The sequence below is a fragment of the Entelurus aequoreus genome, linkage group LG02 (genome assembly GCF_033978785.1).
Source record: "Entelurus aequoreus isolate RoL-2023_Sb linkage group LG02, RoL_Eaeq_v1.1, whole genome shotgun sequence".
Taxonomy (NCBI): Eukaryota; Metazoa; Chordata; class Actinopteri; order Syngnathiformes; family Syngnathidae; genus Entelurus; species Entelurus aequoreus.
The window spans coordinates 73,118,627-73,142,218 of NC_084732.1; the positions used below are offsets into that span (position 1 = coordinate 73,118,627).

At 38.7% G+C, this 23,592-nt stretch overlaps 1 protein-coding gene across 4 annotated transcripts in view; it reads right to left on the reverse strand.

Moving 5' to 3' along the window:
• Positions 1-4,735: 4,735 nt before the first annotated feature.
• coro2ba (coronin, actin binding protein, 2Ba) overlaps positions 4,736-23,592 on the reverse strand; it is a 117,082-nt gene continuing 98,225 nt past the window's right edge. For all 4 annotated transcript variants that reach the window (XM_062032003.1, XM_062031997.1, XM_062032009.1 and 1 more), the window contains 7 exons: positions 23,265-23,381; positions 23,065-23,169; positions 12,970-13,066; positions 11,134-11,246; positions 10,935-11,025; positions 8,265-8,404; positions 4,736-5,158 (listed from right to left, as the gene is read on the reverse strand). In XM_062032003.1, coding sequence (XP_061887987.1) covers positions 5,024-5,158; positions 8,265-8,404; positions 10,935-11,025; positions 11,134-11,246; positions 12,970-13,066; positions 23,065-23,169; positions 23,265-23,381 — 798 coding nt within the window. In that variant the 3' untranslated portion in view covers positions 4,736-5,023. The remainder of the gene's footprint in view (positions 5,159-8,264; positions 8,405-10,934; positions 11,026-11,133; positions 11,247-12,969; positions 13,067-23,064; positions 23,170-23,264; positions 23,382-23,592) is intronic.

Consider the following 23,592-nt stretch of genomic DNA (forward strand, 5'->3'; position numbering starts at 1 on the left):
TTGTGGGCGTGCCTTAAAGGCACTGCCTTTACGTGCCGGCCCGGTTACATAATATCTACGGCTTTTCACACACACACACACACACACACACACACACACACACACACACACACACACACACACACACACACACACACACACACACACACACACACACACACACACACACACACACACACACACACACACACGTAAGTGAATGCAAGCATACTTGATCAACAGCCATACAGGTCACACTGAGGGCGGCCGTATAAACAACTTTAACACTGTTACAAATATGCGCCACACTGTGAACCCACACCAAACAAGAATGACAAACACATTTCGGGAGAACATCCGCACCGTAAAACAACTTAAACACAACAGAACAAATACCCAGAACCCCTTGCAGCACTAACTCTTCCGGGACGCTACAATATACACCCCCCGCTACCCTCTAACACTCTAAAAAAAAAATAAGTTTCTCAGTTCAAACATAAATATCTTGTCTTTGCAGTCTATTCAATTGAATAGAAGTTGAAAAGGATTTGCAAATCATTGTACTCTGCTTTTATTTACAAATTACACAACGTGCCAACTTCACTGGTTTTGGGTTTTGTATAACACCAAGTCATCTGTTAACTTCTTAATTTATATGAAACTAGAATGTAGAGATGTAACAATGGAAACATTTCATATCACGATTAAAGTGGTCAAAATTATCATGGTGATTATTGTGGTATTGTTGAATGTGCTCAAAGTGTACTTATACACACGCTGAAATCTTTTAACCAAGTTTTACAAAATAATAAAACAGGCACACCATATACTTTCTTGGCAGAAGAAACAGTAAATATTGTTCTGGCTTCATAAAATCAATATTATTTGTATTTGTGTTCAAACGTTCATCTTCTTCCATTTAATGTGCTTTAGAAAATGTTTATTTTATTTTTTTTAATACATTTAAATTGGGTATTTACTTTGTTTCACTTCCGGTCTTAGTGACGTTGCTTCCGGTTAAAGCCCCTTCGTCTGTCGACTGTATAGATTCATCACTTTATGCGAAGACAGGACAGCCTTTTATGTTTAATGTGAGTATCTTAGTTGTTCAGACAGTAATGTGTTCATTTAAGTTCATATTGGCGTATGACATTTTTCAATGGGGAAATACGTTATTCGTCTCTTGTCTCCATGTTCGCATTTAGGCTAGTTAGCGAGTTGACGCTAGTCGCTCCATAATGGACCAGTTTGAAGTTGGCTTCTGCGCATGTCCAATTTATCGGGGTCAAAGGTCGTGAGGGATAAACCAAGCTAAGGGACTCCATACTTTTTTAGTAAACTTCGTCAGTTCGTGGTTTGTTTTTACTCTTTAGCGTGAATAGTAGTAGATATATTTCTGAATTATTGTTTATTCCGCGTTGTGTATATTTTTTAATATGCCCATACTTGCCAACCTTGAGACCTCCGATACCGGGAGGTGGGGGGTGGGGCGGGGGGCGTGGTTGGGGGAGTGGTTAAGAGGGGAATATATTTAAGCTATAATTCACCAACTCAAGTATTTCATATATATATATATATATATATATATATATATATATATATATATATATATATATATGTATATGTATATATATGTATATATATGTATGAAATACTTAACTTTCAGTGAATTCTAGCTATATATATATATATATATATATATATATTTATTTTATTATACATATAAATAAAATAAATACTTGAATTTCAGTGTTCTGGAGGCTATCCAGTAGATGGCAGTATTGTCCTGTTTAAGAGTGTCACAACATTGCTGTTTACGGCAGACGAACTGCTTTACGGTAGACTAAACGTGACTGCTGTTGTTGTGTGTTGTTACCGCGCTGGGAGGATGTTAATGAAACTGCCTAACAATAAACCCACATAAGAAACGCATTGGGCAGGCAAGCTGTTTATATTGTGGAAAAGCGGACGTGAAAACAGGCTGTCCCCACTCAGGTCCGCATTGAGCTGGAGGGGGCGTGGCCTCCAGCTCCGGCTGAATACCGGGAGTTTGTCGGGAGAAAATTTCTGCCGGGAGGTTATCGGGAGAGGCGCTGAATACCGGGAGTCTCCCGGTAAAAACGGGAGGGTTGGCAAGTATGAATATGCCGAAGACAATTTGTGCAATTGTGGGATGTTCTAATAGTACATATCACCTCACAAGATGGAACAAACTATGTGTGACATTCATGAGTGTTATTTTCACTTAGGTCCTAAGTCAAAATAACACTAATCTTAAATCTTAGGAAGTGAATTATATTTATATAGCGCTTTTCTCTAGTGACTCAAAGCGCTTTACATAGTGAAACCCAATATCTAAGTTCCATTTAAACCAGTGTGGGTGGCACTGGGAGCAGGTGGGTAAAGTGCCTTGCCCAAGGACACAACGACAGTGACTAGGATGGCAGAAGCTGGGATCGAACCCGGAACCCTCAAGTTGCTGGCACGGCCACTCTACCAACCAAGCTATACCTATATATTAGGAAGATGTACCTGTTTCCAAAAGATCCAGACATGAAAATAAAATGGATTAAGGCCGTTAATAGGAAATTTAAGAATGCTAATAACAAGTGGGTGGACTCGAAGCCTACAAAAGACTCACGGATCTGCAGTAAACATTATATATGTGTGGTTATCAATCACGGTTTTTCGATGGTTTTAATTTAATACGGCCATACTAACTGCCGGGAGTTTTACGCGATTATTACTATTTATGGTTACATCCCTATGAGAATGGCATATTTTTACATCTGGAAGCATAATTTGCCATTTTACATGCTTCTCCCCCCGACTACACAGTTTTCCAAACACCCTACAGGTTAAAATATGTACTGTGCAGTAGTTTTCCTTAACCTGTCCGTCTCAGGTGTAAAAGAAAGTGCATCTCTACCCTCCTTCAAAACCGCACTAAAAGAACACCCCCAGGCAACTACAACCCTAGACTAACACCCTCCCCCCACCACATCCCATTTCCCCGGATTGTAAATAATCAAATGTATATACTTGTTCTTATGCTTTCTGAGCTCACTATGTTGACTGCTCGCTGTACATATCCTTCGAAGTCAGACCTACACTGTTTCAATGTCCATTTCTAAAAAGATATAATTGTTGATGACTGAAGTGACGATATCAACCAAACCTAACCCCCCCGCCCCAACACCCTCCACGTTCCAACCCCCGGATTGTAAATAATGTAAATAATTCAATGTATATACTCCGATGATTAACTTGTGTGATGACTGTATTATGCTGATAGTATATATTTATACGATGAATTGATTAACGTGGATCCGACTTAAACAAGTTGAAAAACTTATTTGGGTGTTATCATTTAGCGGTCAATTGTACGGAATATGTACTGTACTGTGCAATCTACTAATAAAAGTCAATCAATCAATCAATCAGTCTATTACAGACTCAAATCAGGGTTTGTACGGTCATTGAAAAACATGGAAAAGTTTTGGAATTTTTAAAATGCAATCCCCAGTAGTTTAGTTTTTTCTCCGAAGTTTTGGAAAAGTCTAAAGTTTCATTATTCCTAACAAAATCAATGTGTATTAACAAAGTGTCAATTCTAAAAATACTATTACAAAAAAAAAGAATGAAATAGCAAATCTAAGGGGTGAATGTTAAAATGATATTGCACAATATTTATTTTTAAGCGGATTCAGATACGACTTCCTGCTTCCCAAGAATGATAGCAATAACCGATTAACGTATGTAGGTTTTTTTAAATGTAGTTTCTGTACACCTTTTTTTTTTTTTTTTTTTTTAAGCAGCGCAAACGCCTTGAGAGGCTTTTAAAACAACAGATTTTGGAGATGTTATGAAAAACCATTGATGAAAAAGTGTACAAACTGATGAATAAATACTGGAAAAAAAAATACAAACCGTTGAACAAAATCAACCTTTACTAAAATTCATTTCATTTTCTACACATACAGCTGACAATATTTTCTTTCGAAATCTACAATTCCAAGTTTGAAAATGTCTCTAAATTTCTGTTGTCAGGGCTGTAATTATTCAGTTTCTAAAGGAAAAAATATTTACAGTATGCTGTAAAACAGGTGATATCCCTTTGATACTATCATAGGCAGCGCAAAATTACAGTTACTAGTGAATAACATAACATGGTTTATATTAACAGTGATGTAGTTAACTAAAAGAGTGATTATTGGGAATATATTATATATACTGTACACACCTTATCTGCAGTTAGGATGTCATTGACAAAATATCAAACCCCCATTGTAAAGTTTATTACTAGCAGTAGTTATTTTTTAAAATGAGCAACCTTTTAATGTACGCCCATTTTTTTAATGAAAAAAATTGACTTTTTAATATTGAATGTGTGAGGTTAGGTTCAACAACAGTGTAAACATTCAGAATCTATCAAGCATCACAATCATTACTTGCCCACCAGAAATGTTTATAGAAAAAAAGAAATAAATAGAAGCAAATGTACACACTGTAACCCCCTTCTTCAAAATTAGCCCTAAAACCAAATATTCCCTTAAGGCTCTGCAGCACGGGTTCCCAGCCTCCTCTTGTTAACTGTTGTGCAGTGGTATCGGAGTACAGAAGTACAATTATAAATTCAGCATGAATGTGACAGTGCCCCCCGCCCAATTAACATGTGGGCCATTTTGAGATGAGTGTGTAGGTCGTTGCAAACACGCCACAGTACAGTTTAAGGCCTCGAGGAAGAAAAATAGCAGTCGGTTGTTTTTTTAACCTCATAATGGGCGTAAATTTGAAAGCTTTAAAAAAAAAAAAAAGCTTTTTGAATATTAGTGGCCAATGCTGAGGTAAAAATGTGCAGTAATTCATCACAACACTTAAAATAACATTAACATCTTCCCCCATCGATGCAATGCTCCATAATGAAATATACAATATTGCAGTAATCAAAATACATGTGTCAGGACAGTAGTTTCTATTAAACAAGGAGGAGGTCATCGGAGGTCCGTGCTGGAGGAAAAGCAGGTGGCTTATTTGTCAGAGGTTAAATGTTGTTGGGGCTGACGTTCTTCATGTTGTTAAGTTCCAGCTCGAGCTGGCGTATGCGCACGTCCTTGGTGGTCAACTCTTCCTTCAGCCGTCGCAGCTCGTCTTGTTGCCGGAAGAACATTCGCAGGAGCTGCATCAGGAAAGAGAAAATGTGCATCAACAAATAGTAACATGGAGAGACTGTTGTTTTTAAGACATTTAACGAAGAATACAGTTTCAGCTTTTCATTCGAAAATAAGTGTACCATATTTTCCGGACCATAGGACGCACCGCCGATGAATGGTCTATTTTTGCTCTTTTTTTCATATATTAGGCGCACGGATTATATATATTTTTTTTTTTTCTAAATGTAAATCACTTCCTTGTGGTCTACATAACATGTAATGGTGGTTCTTTGGTCAAAATGTTGCATAGATTATGTTTTACAGATCATCTTCAAGCCGCTTTCTGACTGTTTGAGTTTGAGTTTATTTCGAACATGCAAGCATACAACATGATACATCGCAATTTCCAGTTTCTCTTTTCAACATGTTCGAAAAGGAGTAGGAAGAAGCAGAGCTTATTTAATCCTACCCCTTTTCTTTACATAACAGTTGCAAAACTTTTTGTTCACTTCCTGTTCACAATTTATTCACAATAAACTCCATAAGTAATCACAATAAAAATAAATAATAGTAAGAATTCGATAATAATAATTGGTCAAGTAAGTCATATTTCATATGATGAGATAAGTAAGAGTACTTTAAGAATGAATGAATGGATGGATGAAATAAATTGAGAATGTTTGTCATGGTTCTTCTTCTTTGTACTTTATAAACACTTTAAGTTTGAAGAGTTTCTTGAAGTGTATCATATTAGTACATTGTTTGATTGCTTTGCTTAATCCATTCCATAATTTAATTCCACATACTGATATACTGAAGGTCTTAAGTGTTGTACGTGCAAACAAATGTTTTAAATTACGTTTTTCTCTAAGATTATATTTCTCCTCTTTTTTTGAGAAGAATTGTTGTATATTCTTGGGTAGCAGGTTATAGTTTGCTTTGTGCATAATTTTAGCTGTTTGCAAATTCACTATGTCGTGGAATTTCAGTATTTTTGATTCAATAAATAAAGGATTTGTATGTTCTCTATATCCAACATTATGTATTATTCTAACTGATCTTTTTTGTAACACCGTTAATGAATGAAGTGTACTTTTGTAATTATTTCCCCATATTTCTACACAGTAGCTCAGATATGGTAACACTAGTGAGCAGTAGAGAATATGAAGGGATTTTTGGTCTAGAACATGTTTTGCTTTATTCATTATTGACGTGTTTCTTGCAAATTTATGTTGTATATTTTTTACGTGAGATTTCCAGTTCAATTTATCATCAATCATTATACCTAGAAATTTGGTTTAATTTACTCTTTCAATTTCTATTCCGTCTATTTGTATTTGTGTTTGACTTTCTCTTCTACTGTTACCAAATAGCATTATTTTAGTTTTACTAAGATTCAACGATAGTCTGTTTTTGTCAAACCATCTTTTTAATTTGTTAATTTCTTCTGTTATTATTTGTATTATCTCCTGTGTGTTCTCTCCTGAACAAAACGCTGTTGTATCATCCGCAAATAATACTAAATTTAAATCTTTTGTAACTTTACAAATGTCATTTATATAGAGATTGAATAATTTAGGTCCTAGTATTGATCCCTGAGGTACACCACAGGATATATTTAGCGTTGTAGACGTGTGTTCGCCTAGCTTCACGTATTGTTTCCTGTTCAGGACGCGCTATTTTGTGGGCGGCCTTATTTACGTGGCTCACCTTCGGCAGCGTCTTCTCCCCGTCATCTTTGTTGTAGCGGTGTAGCGTGCAAGGACGGGAGCGGAAGAAGTATCAAAAGATGGAGCTAACTGTTTTAATGACATTCAGACTTTACTTAAATCAATAACGGAGCAGCATCTCCTCATCCGGAAACAACAACACAGGAAATGTGTCCCGTGAAAAACCGTCCTCTAATAACTAAAGTTCCTTGGGTGAATAATGTAAACTCACTACACCGGTATGTTTGAGCGCTTTCATGGCGAGTTTACTGACAAATATAAGTAAGAACTTTACACTACTTTATATTAGAAATGGCAACATCAGAGGATGAATGTCCCATAACAAGAAGATAGAGAAAAAGAAGAAGCTTATCGACTCGCGGACATGCTCAATTTTTCAGGACTTCTACAGATCCCAAATACAGAAGGTAAGAAAAGTTGCATAATATTGCGAAACAAAATGCCAGATAATGTCTTACCTTATACACACACCATAATAATACTGGTATGTTTAAGCATAGTACAATCCTTCAAGCGGTGCTGCTTCATAGCTTACCAAAGTCGTAGTAAAACATTTTGATACATTTTTGAGCACTGTGTGTAATGTTCTATATTTTCAATGGAACATTTACATTGTTGGTGTTGTTTACTTAAGATATATTGCAATCATAGTGCTGTCTACACTTATTTATTATGTTTGAATGCCATCTACTGGTCACACTTATCATTACACCATGTACCATACTATACCAAAATAGCTTAGAAGTGAGTAAGCTCAACCAAACTTATTCCTTACATTAGGCGCACCAGGTTATAAGGCGCACTGTCGAGTTTTGAGGAAAAAATAAACATTTTAAGTGCGCTTTATAGTCCGGAAAATACGGTACACAGTTTTTGACCTAGAAGACCACACTTAACTGTTCGTCTTGTCTTTTTTTTGGACCTCATTCACCAATGTTTGTTCTCCATCATCTTGTTAATCAGTTGGAGATTGTGTTGCATGGGAACTCATCCGTGGATAGGAAGTCCTTGAGGGTCCATCAGTTTGTCAATGTGCGTGAATTTGTGAACGTGATGTATAATGTTAAGCGCTTTGGGTACCATTTCAGGTATAGCGAAGCGCTACATAAATACAGTCCATTTACTCTTTCTAACTTTCTAATGTGTATCCACCTCAAAAGATGTTGACATTATGTGGATGGACAGACAGATCACAAACAGACTAATTGGATCCCCCCCCCAGATCTCCCTCACAGATCTCTACACTCAGGCATTTACCAGGAAACATACAGTATGAATTTTTATACGAACTAATAGAGTAAGTTGTTGTAATATATGCTGATGTCATGAGTACTGTACATGTTGCCTTTGAAGCAGTACATATTTAGCTTTGGATCTAAATTGTTATCTCCTACAGTAGTACCTCGTTCTCTGTCCTGGGTGGTACGTTCTCCAGTAAGTCGATGCCATTCACGACCACACTTTTCTTCTCCTTCACCGGAGCCTTGAACACTAGCTTGTTTGGTCGGTGGTAGCCATCCTTGAGGGACATTAAAACTGGGTCTGTGTGCACAAACAAGCCAAACAGAGAAGCCATCGATCCCAATGTTACAGAACATATGTTGTAATTATCATCCACTAAAAATAATACAGCATGTGTACACTGGAGCGTTTAGCGATATAACAGCGGGGACGAAATGTGGATTTCAAAAGTTGGGGGGACACAACCGACTTGTGCACAGGAGAGCACGGTTTGAAGGGATTAGATGCATGTTTTGGAGCGTGGGTGTCCAAAGTGCAGTTCGAGGACCATTTGTCGACATTCCGACAATAAAATTGCCTTGGTGTCAAAATAGTGGGACATTTTTTAAATCATGCAAATCATTTAATGTGAATAGTCATTGTTGGAGCCAAAATTCCTTATTTGTTTATATTGTTTTTGTTTTTATTTTCTCTAATTGATTGTTGGGTTCAGCATGATGAATTTCCTTTGCGGCAGATTGCTCCGCCCACTTCCTGTTAAGAACCAGGAAGTGTTGACAGGGAGGGGACTGTTGCCATGGTGTGGTTACCATGGTAGCCTCCTTTAAATTGGGTTCAGGTGTGAGCATGGGCAGGGCGATTGGAGGACAAACAGTTTTTGATCGTGGTCGTGGTCGTGGTCGTGTTCGTGTTTGTGACGTGACGTGTCGTGTTTTGCCGTGACAATGCTGTGACAATGCCATTCAAGGTTAGCATACTTTAAGTTATATAACTTACATTTGATTTAATTTAGATAGCTGGAATAAACGGATTGTCATATCCAAACACAGTTCTACAGTACTGGACATTCTATCATTTACACGCGTCAAACTGGTCAACACAGTCGCCCTCGGTACCAGCCCAAAGGTAAGGGCTGTACAGTCATGATTAATCATAATTCAAGCGATTAATTTGATTTTTAGGAATAATTATTTGACAGCACTAGTAAAATGTACGGTTTGAAAAAAGACAATGCAATGAGAAAAAGCTGACATTTTGATACTAATAACTAATAATAATATGCATTGTCACCTAAAAAAAACAAAACCGACACGTTTTGTCTTAAAAATGATTGTCTTTTTATTTTGAACAAAATGGTTTAGCTGGGGAGAGGGAAGTCTGGGCTTCCCTGCTTAGGCTGCTGCCCCCGCGACCCGACCTTGGATAAGCAGAAGAAGATGGATGGATGGTTTAGCATATCCATGGATTTTTTTATTTTTTTTTTGCATGTTCTTAACTTTTTTGGAATTTTTCCCATTAATCACAATCCATTTGTAAGACAAGAACAAGTATTTTATTTAAACTATTTTATGCATTCTAAGTCGAAATATAGTGGCCAACAATTCAGCTAATGGGAATCATCTATTATGCCAATAAAGCCCTCAGGAAAAAACATTCCAAACCGCCAACAAATACTGCATTTATACATTGTAACCTGTACATTAACCAAGTATTAGTGATATTGCTATTAAAAGCGCTAACGCCATAGAACTACTTTTAGCCATGATCACAGAGCGGGAACTAGCTTATTCAGTAATTAACTCATTAAATTACAGATTTTAAATCATGCCTTTTTTACTTGTATAGTGGAAAGTTGTTGCCATAAACTGAGAAGTTGGTACATTTTGACATTCAACTTAGACCCGAAAATTGCGATAAAGACACTTTGGCGGCCAACTTTTTTTTTTCGTTAAATTTTTTTTACATGCGTGAGGATTATGATTATTTTTCATGTAAATGGGAAGATATGCACATCCCATCAGTCGGCATCCCAGTGAGAGCAGCAAGTGATTGTGTTTGTAGTTTGTATTTCTTGTTAAGCACTTAGCAACAATACTCCTTTGCTGGATCTGCTTATCACTCAGTTTCAATAACTTATAGCTCCTCCTTATATTCAGGCTGAAAACACTCGTGCTTTTGGAGCAGTATGAATGAGAAACAAATTGTCATATCATTTTATTTTTTGTACAAAATAACAAAATAAAAATATAAAACTTTACTTCGGTTTTTCTAAATTGCATTATGATTTAGTCTAATGTTTACCTCTCAGGGAATCAAACCATATCTGCTGAAACAAAAGACTGATTTTTACGCCACACCGTACTTAATTCCAAATAATCCAGAAGCAATTTGCGTTCTTATTTGCTTAGCGCAAGTCTTTGTCAACAACATGACTACCTTTATGTGGAGCACTAGACTCTTTTTTTTTTGGATTGTTTTATTTATCTTACTTTTTCGTGCTTCATCTTGTTGTGTGGAGGCCAACTCACTCTTATCTCGCATTTGACCGTTGATAATTAGTCAGCCTCTGCATGCTGTCAATCATTGTCAACAGCCCCAGAAAGCCAATCATTGAGCTTGTGGGCAGTCTAAACAGACATGCCTTTCCACCCTGCACTAGTGTTTGACTTGTCTCCATTCAATAGCGTAACGTTATTTTTGGACGTTAAAAGTGCAGGTAACAAATGTCTTCCCTCTCATACCCCAAATTACATGACAGAGATGTGTCACTTGTAGGACACTTTTGTCTATCTTAGTTACATGTAAAGTGTTTTTTTTTTTTTTTTTTTACCTCTGTTAACACCGCTGAGCCACTCGCTGGCGGAAAGAGCTGGTTCAGTCCCTGATGTCATGGGGTAGAGGTCCTCCTGGTATGAGTCTGACTGCAAAATAAAATGACTTTTAATCAGGGATACATGGCTGAAAATACTTCCTAACACAAATTATGTATTTAGATGCTGCAGTTTATTAGAAGCTTATTTCACACGGACCCTTCTTGGCACAATCATGGAAATAGGCTCGATCATCCCCTTCAGGGTGACCAGCTTGTAGAAGCGGTACACCTCGCAAGCGCCCACGTCCAGCCCGTGCTTTGGCATCACACCTGGAGAGGAGAGTTAATATTGTCAGACTTACAGTGGATCACATAAATAATGGAAAAAAACATATTTTAGCAAAAAATGTATACAAGTTAAGACAAGGTAAAACAAAAGTGATCTGAATAGTAGAATAAGTAATACAATAATTAAAAATAAATGTGTAAATTTAAATGAAAAAGAGTTAGTACATCTGAAGTTGGAAATTTATTGAAATGGATGAATGCGAAAACATTTGACCAACTGTAGCTGTTGTGATTGTTGTGCAGATAAGTTATGTAATTAATTTAAGTTTACAAAAATGCATCTGTCCTTCTACTTGGAAAATAGCTTAAATTGGGCCGCCGCTATTTAAAAATAAGAAGGAAACCTTTTCTGATAAAAAAAAAACCCAACAACACACTAGGCTCATAAGTGTTTTAAATATTTTGAGTAAGTAATTGAATATAAAAAAAATCATTGTATCATGTATTTCAGTACAAACAAACTACATATTTGGCTCAGATAACTGGTTCAAATTATATTAAAAATAAAATGATTGTTGGAACTGTACTTGATCATGACATTTTACTGGAAAGGCGATCTTACCAATAGGGAATGTACTGTAATGTTTAATGGAAGTAATTCTGACGTACACATTCTTTATTGTGGTGTGCCGCAAGGGAGTTGCCTTGGGCCAATTTTGATTTTGATTTTCACAAAAATGTTGCCTTTAGTTTTAAAGACCCTAATCTTTCTATACGCTGATGTTTCTACTATTTACTCAACTCTGCCGAACCTAACATTTAAATGCTGAACTAAAATTGATTGAAAATTGAATGAAAGAAAACAGAATTATTTATATTGCACAGAGCATGTATGCTGTTACGCTCCAAATATATTTTAAAATAATTACTCGTGCTAAATTTGACAGGAGTTTTCAGAGGAGTTTTACTAATTTGGGCAAAAGTATGGCAGTAATAAAGCACTGTAAACAATGTATACCTAATAGTGTCATGCCAACTTCAGTTGAATCATTAGTTTTCAGAAACTTTTTGTAAAATATTAAGACTTTAAAACAAAATGATTCTTTTATTTTCTAGTTGATCTAATTTTAGTTTCCAACTGGATTGAGTGCAAATCATTTTATTTCCCTACCGTACATTTGTCATGTACGGTAGGGAAAGGATTCATTTGGCCCCATTTTTGTATGGATGTCACGTGAGAGGTAGGTGGGGGGTTAATCATTTTGCAATGCAGTCTGCTAAAAATGATGGAAAGTGCCACTCTACTTAGCCGCTGACGCTGTGGTCAAAGTTGGAATTGCCACAAAACACATTTTAAGATATTCAACACTCCACTGCCGTCTGGTGGCTAAAGTGGATAGTGCACCCCCTGACCCCCTAATATCGTCACGTTTCATTTGTCAATTAAACCGTGACGAATGGGGCCATATGAATCCCTTTTGCCTTAATGTTGTACATACAAACGTTTTAAATGTTAAACCCCAGGAAGAACAGGACTGCTATTGCAGCAGCTTATGAGGATCTTATTAAACAAACAAGCACTAGAATAGCAATAGACTCTGTTTTACTTAAGAATGTTTTCAGTTCAAATCCTATTTGCCATGCAAGCAGAACCTGTTTCTATTGTGAAACACTGGCTTTTTAACCTGTGACTACAGACTAAAAAAAAGTGGGCAGTGGCTGTCTTTGAGCCCCTGTCAGAGGTGATGATGTATAGCTGACTTACCTAATCCTTTCTGAGGGGCTTGGGACCGGAACTCCATTAAGTACTGAATGAATGGTTTCTCAGTGGTGACCTCAAAGTAACGGATGTTGCCGTCTCCCTAGTGAAAGTGGCACGACAGGGTAAAATGTCTTGGTGTTTGAATTAAAAGTTGGACTGTAATAGCAAAAGTGTGCTGACTGTGCAAATGTGGTCATGTCAAAGATATGCACTACTTGTAAAAAAAAAAAAAACGTTGGGGACATTCGGCTTTCAGGTCCGGATGGGCATAAACTGCAATATATGTTGTGACTTATTTTTGTATTAATGTGACATTGGTAGTATCAATATTTAATCGTGGGAAAAGATATTTGAATAGAAACGGTACAAAAAACATATTGTTTATGTGTAGGGATGTCCGATAATGGCTTTTTGCCAATATCCGATATTCCGATATTGTCCAACTCTTAATTACCGATACCGATATCAACCGATACCGATATATACAGTCGTGGAATTAACACATTATTATGCCTAATTTGGACAACCAGGTATGGTGAAGATAAGGTCCTTTTTAATAAAATTAATAAAATAAGATAAATAAATTAAAAACATTTTCTTGAATAAAAAAGAAAACAATATAAAAACAGTTACATAGAAACTAGTAATGAATGAAAATGAGTAAAATTAACTGTTAAAGGTTAGTACTATTAGTGGACCAGCAGCACGCACAATCATGTGTGCTTACGGACTGTATCCCTTGCAGACTGTATTGATATATATTGATATATAATGTAGGAACCAGAATATTAATAACAGAAAGAAACAACCCTTTTGTGTGAATGGGGGAGGGAGGTTTTTTGGGTTGGTGCACTAATTGTAAGTGTATCTTGTGTTTTTTATGTTGATTTAATTTAAAAAAAAAAAAAAAAAAAGCCGATACCGATAATAAAAAAAATGATACCGATAATTTCCGATATTACATTTTAAAGCATTTATTGACTGATAATATCGGCAGGCCGATATTTTTGGACATACCGGAGATAGGCTTTGAGTATCTAACAATAGAAAAGCGCGATATTAAATCTAATCCATTATTATTATTACCTTTAATGTGAAGGGCACAGGATGTTTTCAGTGTGTGTCTGACATATTTACTACTAACAAGAGGTTATTTTTCTACTAAAGATGGGTACCTTTTACATTTGAAACTATACGTTACCAATTTCCAGTTCCCTTGGGATTCAATATTAAATATTTCTTACACTTCTGAGTGTCGTTTGCAAGTATCATACGGTAGACTTTGTATGCAGTTGCAATTGCAAGACGTTAGGTGGCAGTAGTGTATAGTCTATGGTGTGTTGCCTACTCAGGAAGTAGTCTAAAAACTAGTCTTTTGTTGCGCATTAAAAGTATTTCATTAAGTCTTGTACTTAAACACCAGCTGTTGATTGTAACGTGCAACTTGGTTATAGTTTTCATTACCAAATTTAAAAGTGTTGAAATCGCTGTGCTAATGGCAATCAGTAGAATGTCTATGGCAACTCCAATATAAACTAGCATCGAGCAAGCGTATTTCGAAAAGTGGAGCCTTAAAGGCCTACTGAAACCCACTACTACCGACCACGCAGTCTGATAGTTTATATATCAATGATGAAATCTTAACATTGCATGACATGCCAATACGGCCGGGTTAACTTATAAAGTGCAATTTTAAATTTCCCGGGAAACTTCCAGCTAAAAACGTCTATGTATGATGACGTTTGCGCGTGACGTCAATGGTTGAAGCTGAAGTATTGGTACACCATTGTATCCCAATACAAAAAGCTCTGTTTTCATCGCAAAATTCCACAGAATTCTGGACATCTGTGTTGGTGAATCTTTTGCAATTTGTTTAATGAACAATGGAGACTGCAAAGAAGAAAGCTGTAGGTGGGATCGGTGCATTAGCGGCTGGCTGCCGCAACACAACCAGGAGGACTTTGAGTTGGATAGCAGACGCGCTATCCGACGCTAGCCGCCGACCGCATCGATGATCGGGTGAAGTCCTTCGTCGCGCCGTCGATCACTGGAACGCAGGTGAGCACGGGTGTTGATGAGCAGATGAGAGCTGGCGTAGGTGGAGAGCTAATCTTTTTAGCATAGCTCTGTCGAGGTCCCGTAGCTAAGTTAGCTTCAATGGCGTCGTTAGCAACAGCATTGCTAGGCTTCGCCAGGCGGTACAGCATTAACCATGTATTTACAGGTCCAGAGTTTGGTAGTATTGTTGATCTTCTGTCTATCCTTCCAGTCAGGGGCTTATTTCGTCTGTTTCTATATGCAGTTAAGCACGATGCTATCACGTTAGCTCCGTAGCTAAAGTTCTTAGCCGATGTATTGTCGTGGAGATAAAAGTCACTGTGAATGTCCATTTCGCGTTCTCGACTCTCATTTTCAAGTATCCGAGGTGGTTTAAAATACAAATCCGTGATCCACAATATCAATCAATCAATCAATCAATGTTTATTTATATAGCCCTAAATCACAAGTGTCTCAAAGGGCTGTACAAGCCACAACTACATCCTCGGTACAGAGCCTACATACGGGCAAGGAAAACTCACCCCAGTGGGACGTCAATGTGAATGACTATGAGAAACCTTGGAGAGGACCGCATATGTGGGTAACCCCCCCCCCCCCCCCCCCCCTCTAGGGGAGACCGAAAGCAATGGATGTCGAGTTGGTCTGACATAATATTGTGAAAGTCCAACAAATCAGCGAAAGTCCAGTCCATAGTGGGGCCAGCAGGAACCATCCCGAGCGGAGAGATGTCCCCATCCGATGGACAGGCTAGCGGTCCACCCCGGGTTGGGAGCAGAGTAGAAAAGAAAAGAAAAGAAACGGCAGATCAACTGGTCTAAAAAGGGAGTCTATTTAAAGGCTAGAGTATACAAATGAGTTTTAAGATGAGACTTAAATGCTTCTACTGAGGTAGCATCTCTAACTTTTACCGGGAGGGCATTCCATAGTATTGGAGCCCGAATAGAAAACGCTCTATAGCCCGCAGACTTTTTTGGGGCTCTGGGAATCACTAATAAGCCGGAGTTCTTTGAACGCAGATTTCTTGCCGGGACATATGGTACAATACAATCGGCAAGATAGGCAGGAGCTTGACCGTGTAGTATTTTATACGTAAGTAGTAAAACCTTAAAGTCGCATCTTAGGTGCACAGGAAGCCAGTGCAAGTGAGCCAGTATAGGCGTAATATGATCAAACTTTCTTGTTTTTGTCAAAAGTCTAGCAGCCGCATTTTGTACCATCTGTAATCTTTTAATGCTAGACATGGGGAGGCCCGAAAATAAAACGTTACAGTAATCGAGACGAGATGTAACGAACGCATGGATAATGATCTCAGCATCGCTTGTGGACAAAATGGAACGCATTTTAGCGATATTACGGAGATGAAAGAAGGCCGTTTTAGTAACACTCTTAATGTGTGACTCAAACGAGAGAGTTGGGTCGAAGATAATACCCAGATTCTTTACTGAGTCGCCTTGTTTAATTGTTTGGTTGTCAAATGTTAAGGTGGTATTATTAAATAGATGTCGGGGTTGAGCAGGACCGATAATCAGCATTTCCGTTTTCTTAGCGTTGAGTTGCAAAAAGTTAGCGGACATCCATTGTTTCATTTCATTAAGACACACCTCCAGCTGACTACAATCCGGCGTGTTGGTCAGCTTTAGGGGCATGTAGAGTTGAGTGTCATCCGCATAACAGTGAAAGCTAACACCGTATTTGCGTATGATGTCACCTAGCGGCAGCATGTAAATACTAAAGAGTGCAGGGCCAAGAACCGAACCCTGGGGAACTCCGCACGTTACCTTAACATAGTCCGAGGTCACATTGTTATGGGAGACACACTGCATCCTGTCAGTAAGATAAGAGTTAAACCAAGACAAGGCTAAGTCTGTCATCCCAATACGCGTTTTGATACGCTCTAATAAAATATTATGATCAACAGTATCGAAAGCGGCGCTAAGATCAAGAAGCAGCAACATAGATGACGCATCAGAATCCATCGTTAGCAATAGATCATTAGTCATTTTTGCGAGGGCTGTCTCCGTAGAGTGATTTGCCCTGAAACCGGATTGAAAAGGTTCACAGAGATTGTTAGACGCTAAGTGTTCATTTAGCTGCTGTGCGACAATTTTTTCGAGGATTTTCGAGATAAACGGAAGGTGGGACACCGGCCGGTAGTTTACCAAGAGATCAGGATCGAGGTTAGGTCTTTTGAGTAGAGGATGAATAACCGCTTTTTTGAATGCTAGGGGAACAGTGCCAGAGGAAAGTGATAAGTTTATAATATTTAACACTGATGGACCTAATAATACAAAAAGCTCCTTGATAAGTTTCCCAGGAATTGGGTCAAGTAAACATGTTGTTTGTTTTGTCCCATTTAAACATTTTGACAATTCCTCCAATGTTATTTCATCAAAGAGAGAGAAACTATTTTGGAGGGCGGTATCCGTCGTATATACAGTCGTATCTGTGTTAATAGAACCCAGTTGTAGCTGAGATGCATTGTCTTTAATCTCTTTTCTAATGACTTCAATTTTCTTATTAAAGAAATTCATAAAGTCATCTGCTGAGTGGGTGGAGCTACTGGGAGGAGTCCGTGTGGAATCCAATGAGCCCTTGTACCTAAGTTACGGTCAGAGCGAAAACAGATACGTCCTGCACTGCACTGTAATCCTTCACTCTCACGTTCCTCATCCACAAATCTTTCATCCTCGCTGAAATTAATGGGGTATCGTCGCTTTCTCGGTCCGAATCGCTCTCGCTGCTGGTGTAAACAATGGGGAAATGTGAAGAGCCCTTCAACCTGTGACGTCACGCTACTTCCGGTACAGGCAAGGCTTTTTTTATCAGCGACTAAAAGTTGCAAACTTTATCGTCGATGTTCTCTACTAAATCCTTTCAGCAAAAATATGGCAATATCGCAAAATGATCAAGTATGACACATAGAATGGATCTGCTATCCCCGTTTGAATAAGAAAATTTCATTTCAGTAGGCCTTTACTGTACTTGTGAGCACTTTCTTCATTTGTTGGCATTGGAAATAGCAACATTACTTCGAGAGTGTCAGAGCCTCAGTGCTGCTTGGGTGCTTGTTTCCCCGCCAAGTGTTTGCGTCGTCCGAGTCTGCAACCGCATATGATGTCATGTGCAACTAAGGTATCAAAATATGGCACAGTTTGATTTTACCGGAATCGATAGCCGGTAGTACCGATGGAATTCGGTTGGTGCCTATAAAAGTACAGAATTGGGTACCCATCCCTAGTTACTACTATGTCATAGCTTTTCAATTAAAAAAGGTGTTGTTTGAGTTCAGCTAAAGACAACCTCCTGTGTCGTTATTGTGAAGCTTTCACTCTCCTACACCATAAACGTTATCCACTTTGACCATCTCTAAACTTGTTCAATGTTTCGCAACATTTTACACAACTTACTCTTCTCTAACAAGGAAACTTTTTTTCCAAAGTTCATACGGTATGCATTTATGCGACTCTTTCAGTTTCTCCGCATTGTTGTTGCAACCTATTGATGACACTAAGCTCAATGGCCACTTCCCTCTGAGAACATCCTGTTTTAAGCCTCACAATGGCAAGATACTGATAATCTGCGTTAGGTCTTGTCCTGGTCTATTGATGTCGTAATGTAAACAGCGGGATTAAGAGGACTGTTTGAACACCATTTCAAGTTGCACTAGGAACTTTATTTATTGAACCATTCAATGATTACGCATGATGATGCGTAGATGATTTTATAAGCACTCAGCAAATTCTGTCAGTACTACTGGGTATCGATTCACCTAAAATCAATATGTTGATACTTTTGCATTTTCAGCCAGCTCAAACACTTGGCGGGGAAACAAGCACTCAAGCAGTACTCAGAGCGGACCCATTCGGACAGTTTTCCATGCCAACATCGCAAGTGTGCCTGATAAAGAAGGTCCTCGAGAGACTTGTGCTGGATCAGCTGAGGCCACTGGTGGCTCCTTCCCTGGATCCTCTACAGTTTGCATATCAGCCCCATGTAGGAGTGGACGATGCTGTTATCTACCTGCTGCATCATGCTCACTCTCACCTGGATGGTGGGAAGGGCACTGTGAGGATCATGTTTTTTGATTTCTCCAGTGCCTTTAACACCATTCAGCCAATTCTGATGAGTGGCAAGTTGCTCAGGATGGGTGTCAGTTCATCCATTGTCTCCTGGATCACTGATTACTTGTCTGACAGGCCCCAGTTTGTGCGACTGGGGAGCTCCGTGTCGGATACTGTGGTCAGTGGTGTAGGTGCTCCACAGGGGACCGTCTTGTCTCCTTTCCTGTTCACCATGTACACCTCAGACTTCCAGTATAGTTCTAGGTCCTGCCACCTGCAGAAATACTCTGACGACTCTGCTGTGGTCGGGTGTATCGGAGAGGGACGGGAATTGGAGTACAGGACACTGATCGCTGACTTTGTGGAGTGGTCTCAGGGGAACCATCTGGTCCTTAATGTGGACAAGACCAAGGAGCTGGTCATCGACTTCAGGAAGAGAGTGACCCCGGTGGAGCCCATCAAGATCCAGGGCCGGGAGGTGGCAGTAGTGAAGCAGTACAAGTACCTGGGAGTCCACTTGAACAGCAGACTGGACTGGAAGGACAACTGCAAAGCTGTTTACAAGAAGGGCATGAGCAGACTCTTTTTCCTGAGGAAGCTTAGGTCATTCAATGTGTGCAGCAAGCTGTTGGAGATCTTTTATCAGTCTGTTGTGGCCAGTGCACTGTACTTCGCAGTGGTTTGTTGGGGGAGCAGCACCAGCAAAAGGGACTCAAACCGAATTGATAATCTGATCCGGAAAGCCGGCCAAACTATTGGCACGCAATTGGAGGCGTTTGTGTCAGTGAGGGACAGGAGGTCACTGGACAAACTGCTGGCCATCGTAGACAATCCTGCCCATCCACTCCACCTGACAATTAAGGGACAGCGGAGTTCATACTCCAACAGGCTCCTTCAACTTCCTTCCCGCACTGTGCGATTCAAGAACTCCTTCATTCCACACTCCATCCAGCTGTATAATCACTCGCCATACAGCAATAGATGACATCTGCCTATTACCTGACACCTGACATGTTAGCTACTTCTCTTTGTTTGTAATGTCTATTTTCTATTTCCTGCTGGACCTACTCTCTATTTTATGCTGCTGCTGTCATATAGACTGTATATACTGTACATGGTCATTGGTTTATATTGTATATATGTTATAGACATAATATAATATATCTGTATATAAATTACTCTGTACACTTATTATGTATATATTCGTATATATGTTAGATTTTTTTATAGCTATATTAGTCTATTTATACCTGCATTGTCCTTTCCATCATTGTAACTGAGCTACTGTGTTGAACAATTTCCCTTGTGGATCATTAAAGTTTGTCTAAGTCTAAAAAACACTTAAATGTATAGCAAGGCTCCACTTTTCCAAAATGTGCTAGCTTGATGCTAATTTACATTGGTTTTGCCATATACATGCTTCTGATTAGCATTAGTTATTTTACGTGGCAATTTCACAATCTCCAACTACAATTGTCAAATTGTAGTTTCAAAATTTAAACTACAACTAAGGTCCACATTACAATCAAACAGCTGGTGTGTAACAAGTATAATACTTACAGTGTAAACACTGCTTAGGGCACAACAAAAGACTAGACTCAGCTTAATGGAAAAGACTACTTCTTGACTAGGCAACACACCGTAGCCTATACACTACTGCCATCTAACGTCTTGGAATTGCAACTGCATTCAAAGTCTACAATATAATACTTGCAAATGAGACTCTTAAATGTAAGAAATCATGATATAACAACTGTTAAATTGGATGTTTAAAACATTTCCACAGGTGCCTAGAGGGCGCTAACTTTCCAATGTAGTTTCAGCGTTATAGCCCTCCCACTTACGGTTTCTAAGACGTAATGACGTAACTACGTATGTACGTATCATCTGCACGCACGTTAGCTTTGGGTTTTAATGGCTAATAATAGCAATTGGGATATTTAACATTAGCTGTCATTAAAATGTAATGTATTATATCATAACAACAACACATCTATCCATTCATTCATAACAACAACATGACTGCAAATTGATCATTGCTTCTCTCGGACTGCTTTTGTATTCTGAGTGACAGTAATAAGCACTAATTATTTTTGTTAAGGCCGGAAAACAGTTTTCAAACAACTGTGTTCTTTTAAACTACAAATGGTAACTTAAGCTAGCCGATGGTGTTCTTGTTATATTTTTGGATTTGAGAAATGTAACTGTAAGCAAGTTGCAAACAGCCCCTTTAACTGGTAAATAAGAATTAAATTGTATCATTCAACACATAAACACACCAAAGTACCAAAAAGTGTTACCATTGAATAGCTGTATGGATTCCCAGGTACCGAGAATAGGTTGTATTCACTTGACGTCATGTCTGGCTCATTAAATATGCGAGGCTCGAGGTGGTGGTAAAACGAGCATCTGTTGACATAATGCTCGAGGCGACATATTTGCCTTTCTCTAAGAAAAATTCTCTGTTTGTGTTGTTTTAGGCTGTTGGAACCGTGCAAATCGCGAAAAGAATAAACGTTTATTTGGAGTTCCTCGAGAGGTAATCAAGAAGGGCGAAAGATGTCAAGATTTTCGGAAAAGCTATGACAGTAGTGGGTCTTGAATACACAGTAGCTCTCCAGACCAAAGGGAGTAGAGTCGAACGAGCAAGTTTTTAGTGATCATTTTGTTAAAGGTTTGTTTAATATAACGTTTAATAGTTCCAATTTAAGTATTGTATTTGTATGTTATCTTGTTTCAAAATTCTTAAAACTCGTTTTGGCTAAGAGTGTTTCATAATCCACCAACTCTGCGAGTCTAAATAAAATAAATCAAATGTGAGAAAAACGTAAAAGAGTTAAGCTTTTACCATAACCATAAATGAAGCGTTCAGCGCATACACAACGTTGAGATCTCTAGTTATATCTTGATATTAAGACGTGAAAAACGGTGCGTACTTGTTCCGACGCGTGCAACAACAAGATCAATGCAACAGGGCCGAAACCAGGTCTTCAGTGATGTCTCAGATTACCCTTGAGTGGTTAACATAATTGGAAAAAGAAACAGTGAATCAAAGCTTTCAAGTGCTACTTGAGTTTGCTTACAAGGACGCGTCCTCGCAAGAGCATCAGATAGTCCTCGAGATCAGTCGATAAATCTTTTTTTTTTTTTTTAAACGTACAGGGATAGAATATATTGCGTAGTTAGATGTTATTTTACTCGTATTTGGCCTGTTGGCCCCGCTGTGGACTGGACTCCCGCTGATGTGTTGGATCCACTGTGGACTGGACTTTCACAATGTTATGTCAGACCCACTCGACATCCGTTGCTTTCGGTCTCCCCTAGAGGGGGGGGGGTTACCCACATATGCGGTCCTCTCCAAGGTTTCTCATAGTCATTCACCGACGTCCCACTGGGGTGAGTTTTTCCTTGCCCGTATGTGGGCTCTGTACCGAGGATGTCGTTGTGGCTTGTACAGCCCTTTGAGACACTTGTGATTTAGGGCTATATAAATAAACATTGATTGATTGATTGATATTTGCTTTTAGAGGTAAAATCAAAGCCCCTTAGTTAGGCCCCCCGTAGTTTGCACGCTATTTGCTGCACAGTATCCATGTTGGTTTGGTTGACCATCGCTTTGTTCACTTCCAATCAAAAGTCACGTGACTGAATACAAGCTATTGGTTCAGATGTAAAAGTTGCCATCCCTACACACATCTGTTGTGAATTTTGCTATTCAGTACATTGTTGGAGAGAAGCAAGTTGTGTAAAAAGTAGTAAAACACATTGAACAGCTACGTTCACCTGTACAAATTAAAGTGTAGTTTTGCTCCATCCTGAAGTTTCAGCCAAAATGTGGTTATAGTCCTGAAAATATTGTGAGTAGTATATGTGACCAGTGTCAAAATATTAATCAGTACAGTACGGAATTATTTGTGTTTCTATTGTCATATTCCTATGTTATGATAGTTATTCAATTGAAAATGTGAGTATAGCTGACCTTGCCTGCCAGGTATAACATGTGTGTGTCAGCATCGTAGAAGGGGAACAACAGCCCTGAAAGACCGTCTATGTCCTCCTCCACTATTGGCATGGACAGATCCTCCTGGAAAAGAGCGAACAAAACCACATTGACGCACCACAAACACACGGTCTTGCTTCGGCGTTATGGAAACGTGCCACGCTGAGGAGTTAACAGACCTGATCCCAAAGGGCAATCTGACGTGTGTTCCAACGAGAGACGCCTGTGGTGAGTAGTCGCTTCAGGTTACCCAGGAAAACCACTCGGTTTACACGGTGGTTTTTGTAGCTGGCTTGCTGGCGTAGTGACACAAAGACAGTGAAGCTTCAGTGGGATGCTCAAACTAAAATAGATTCATGTACTGCAGGGAATTTCAACTCAATTGTTTTGGGGGGGCACATGTCCAGAAAGGCAGGACTTCTCGCTTCACTATTAGTCTCATATTGTATATTCCGTAGACCCATACAGTAGACATTTGATGTTGGTCTACTTATTTTTTTTCAGTTA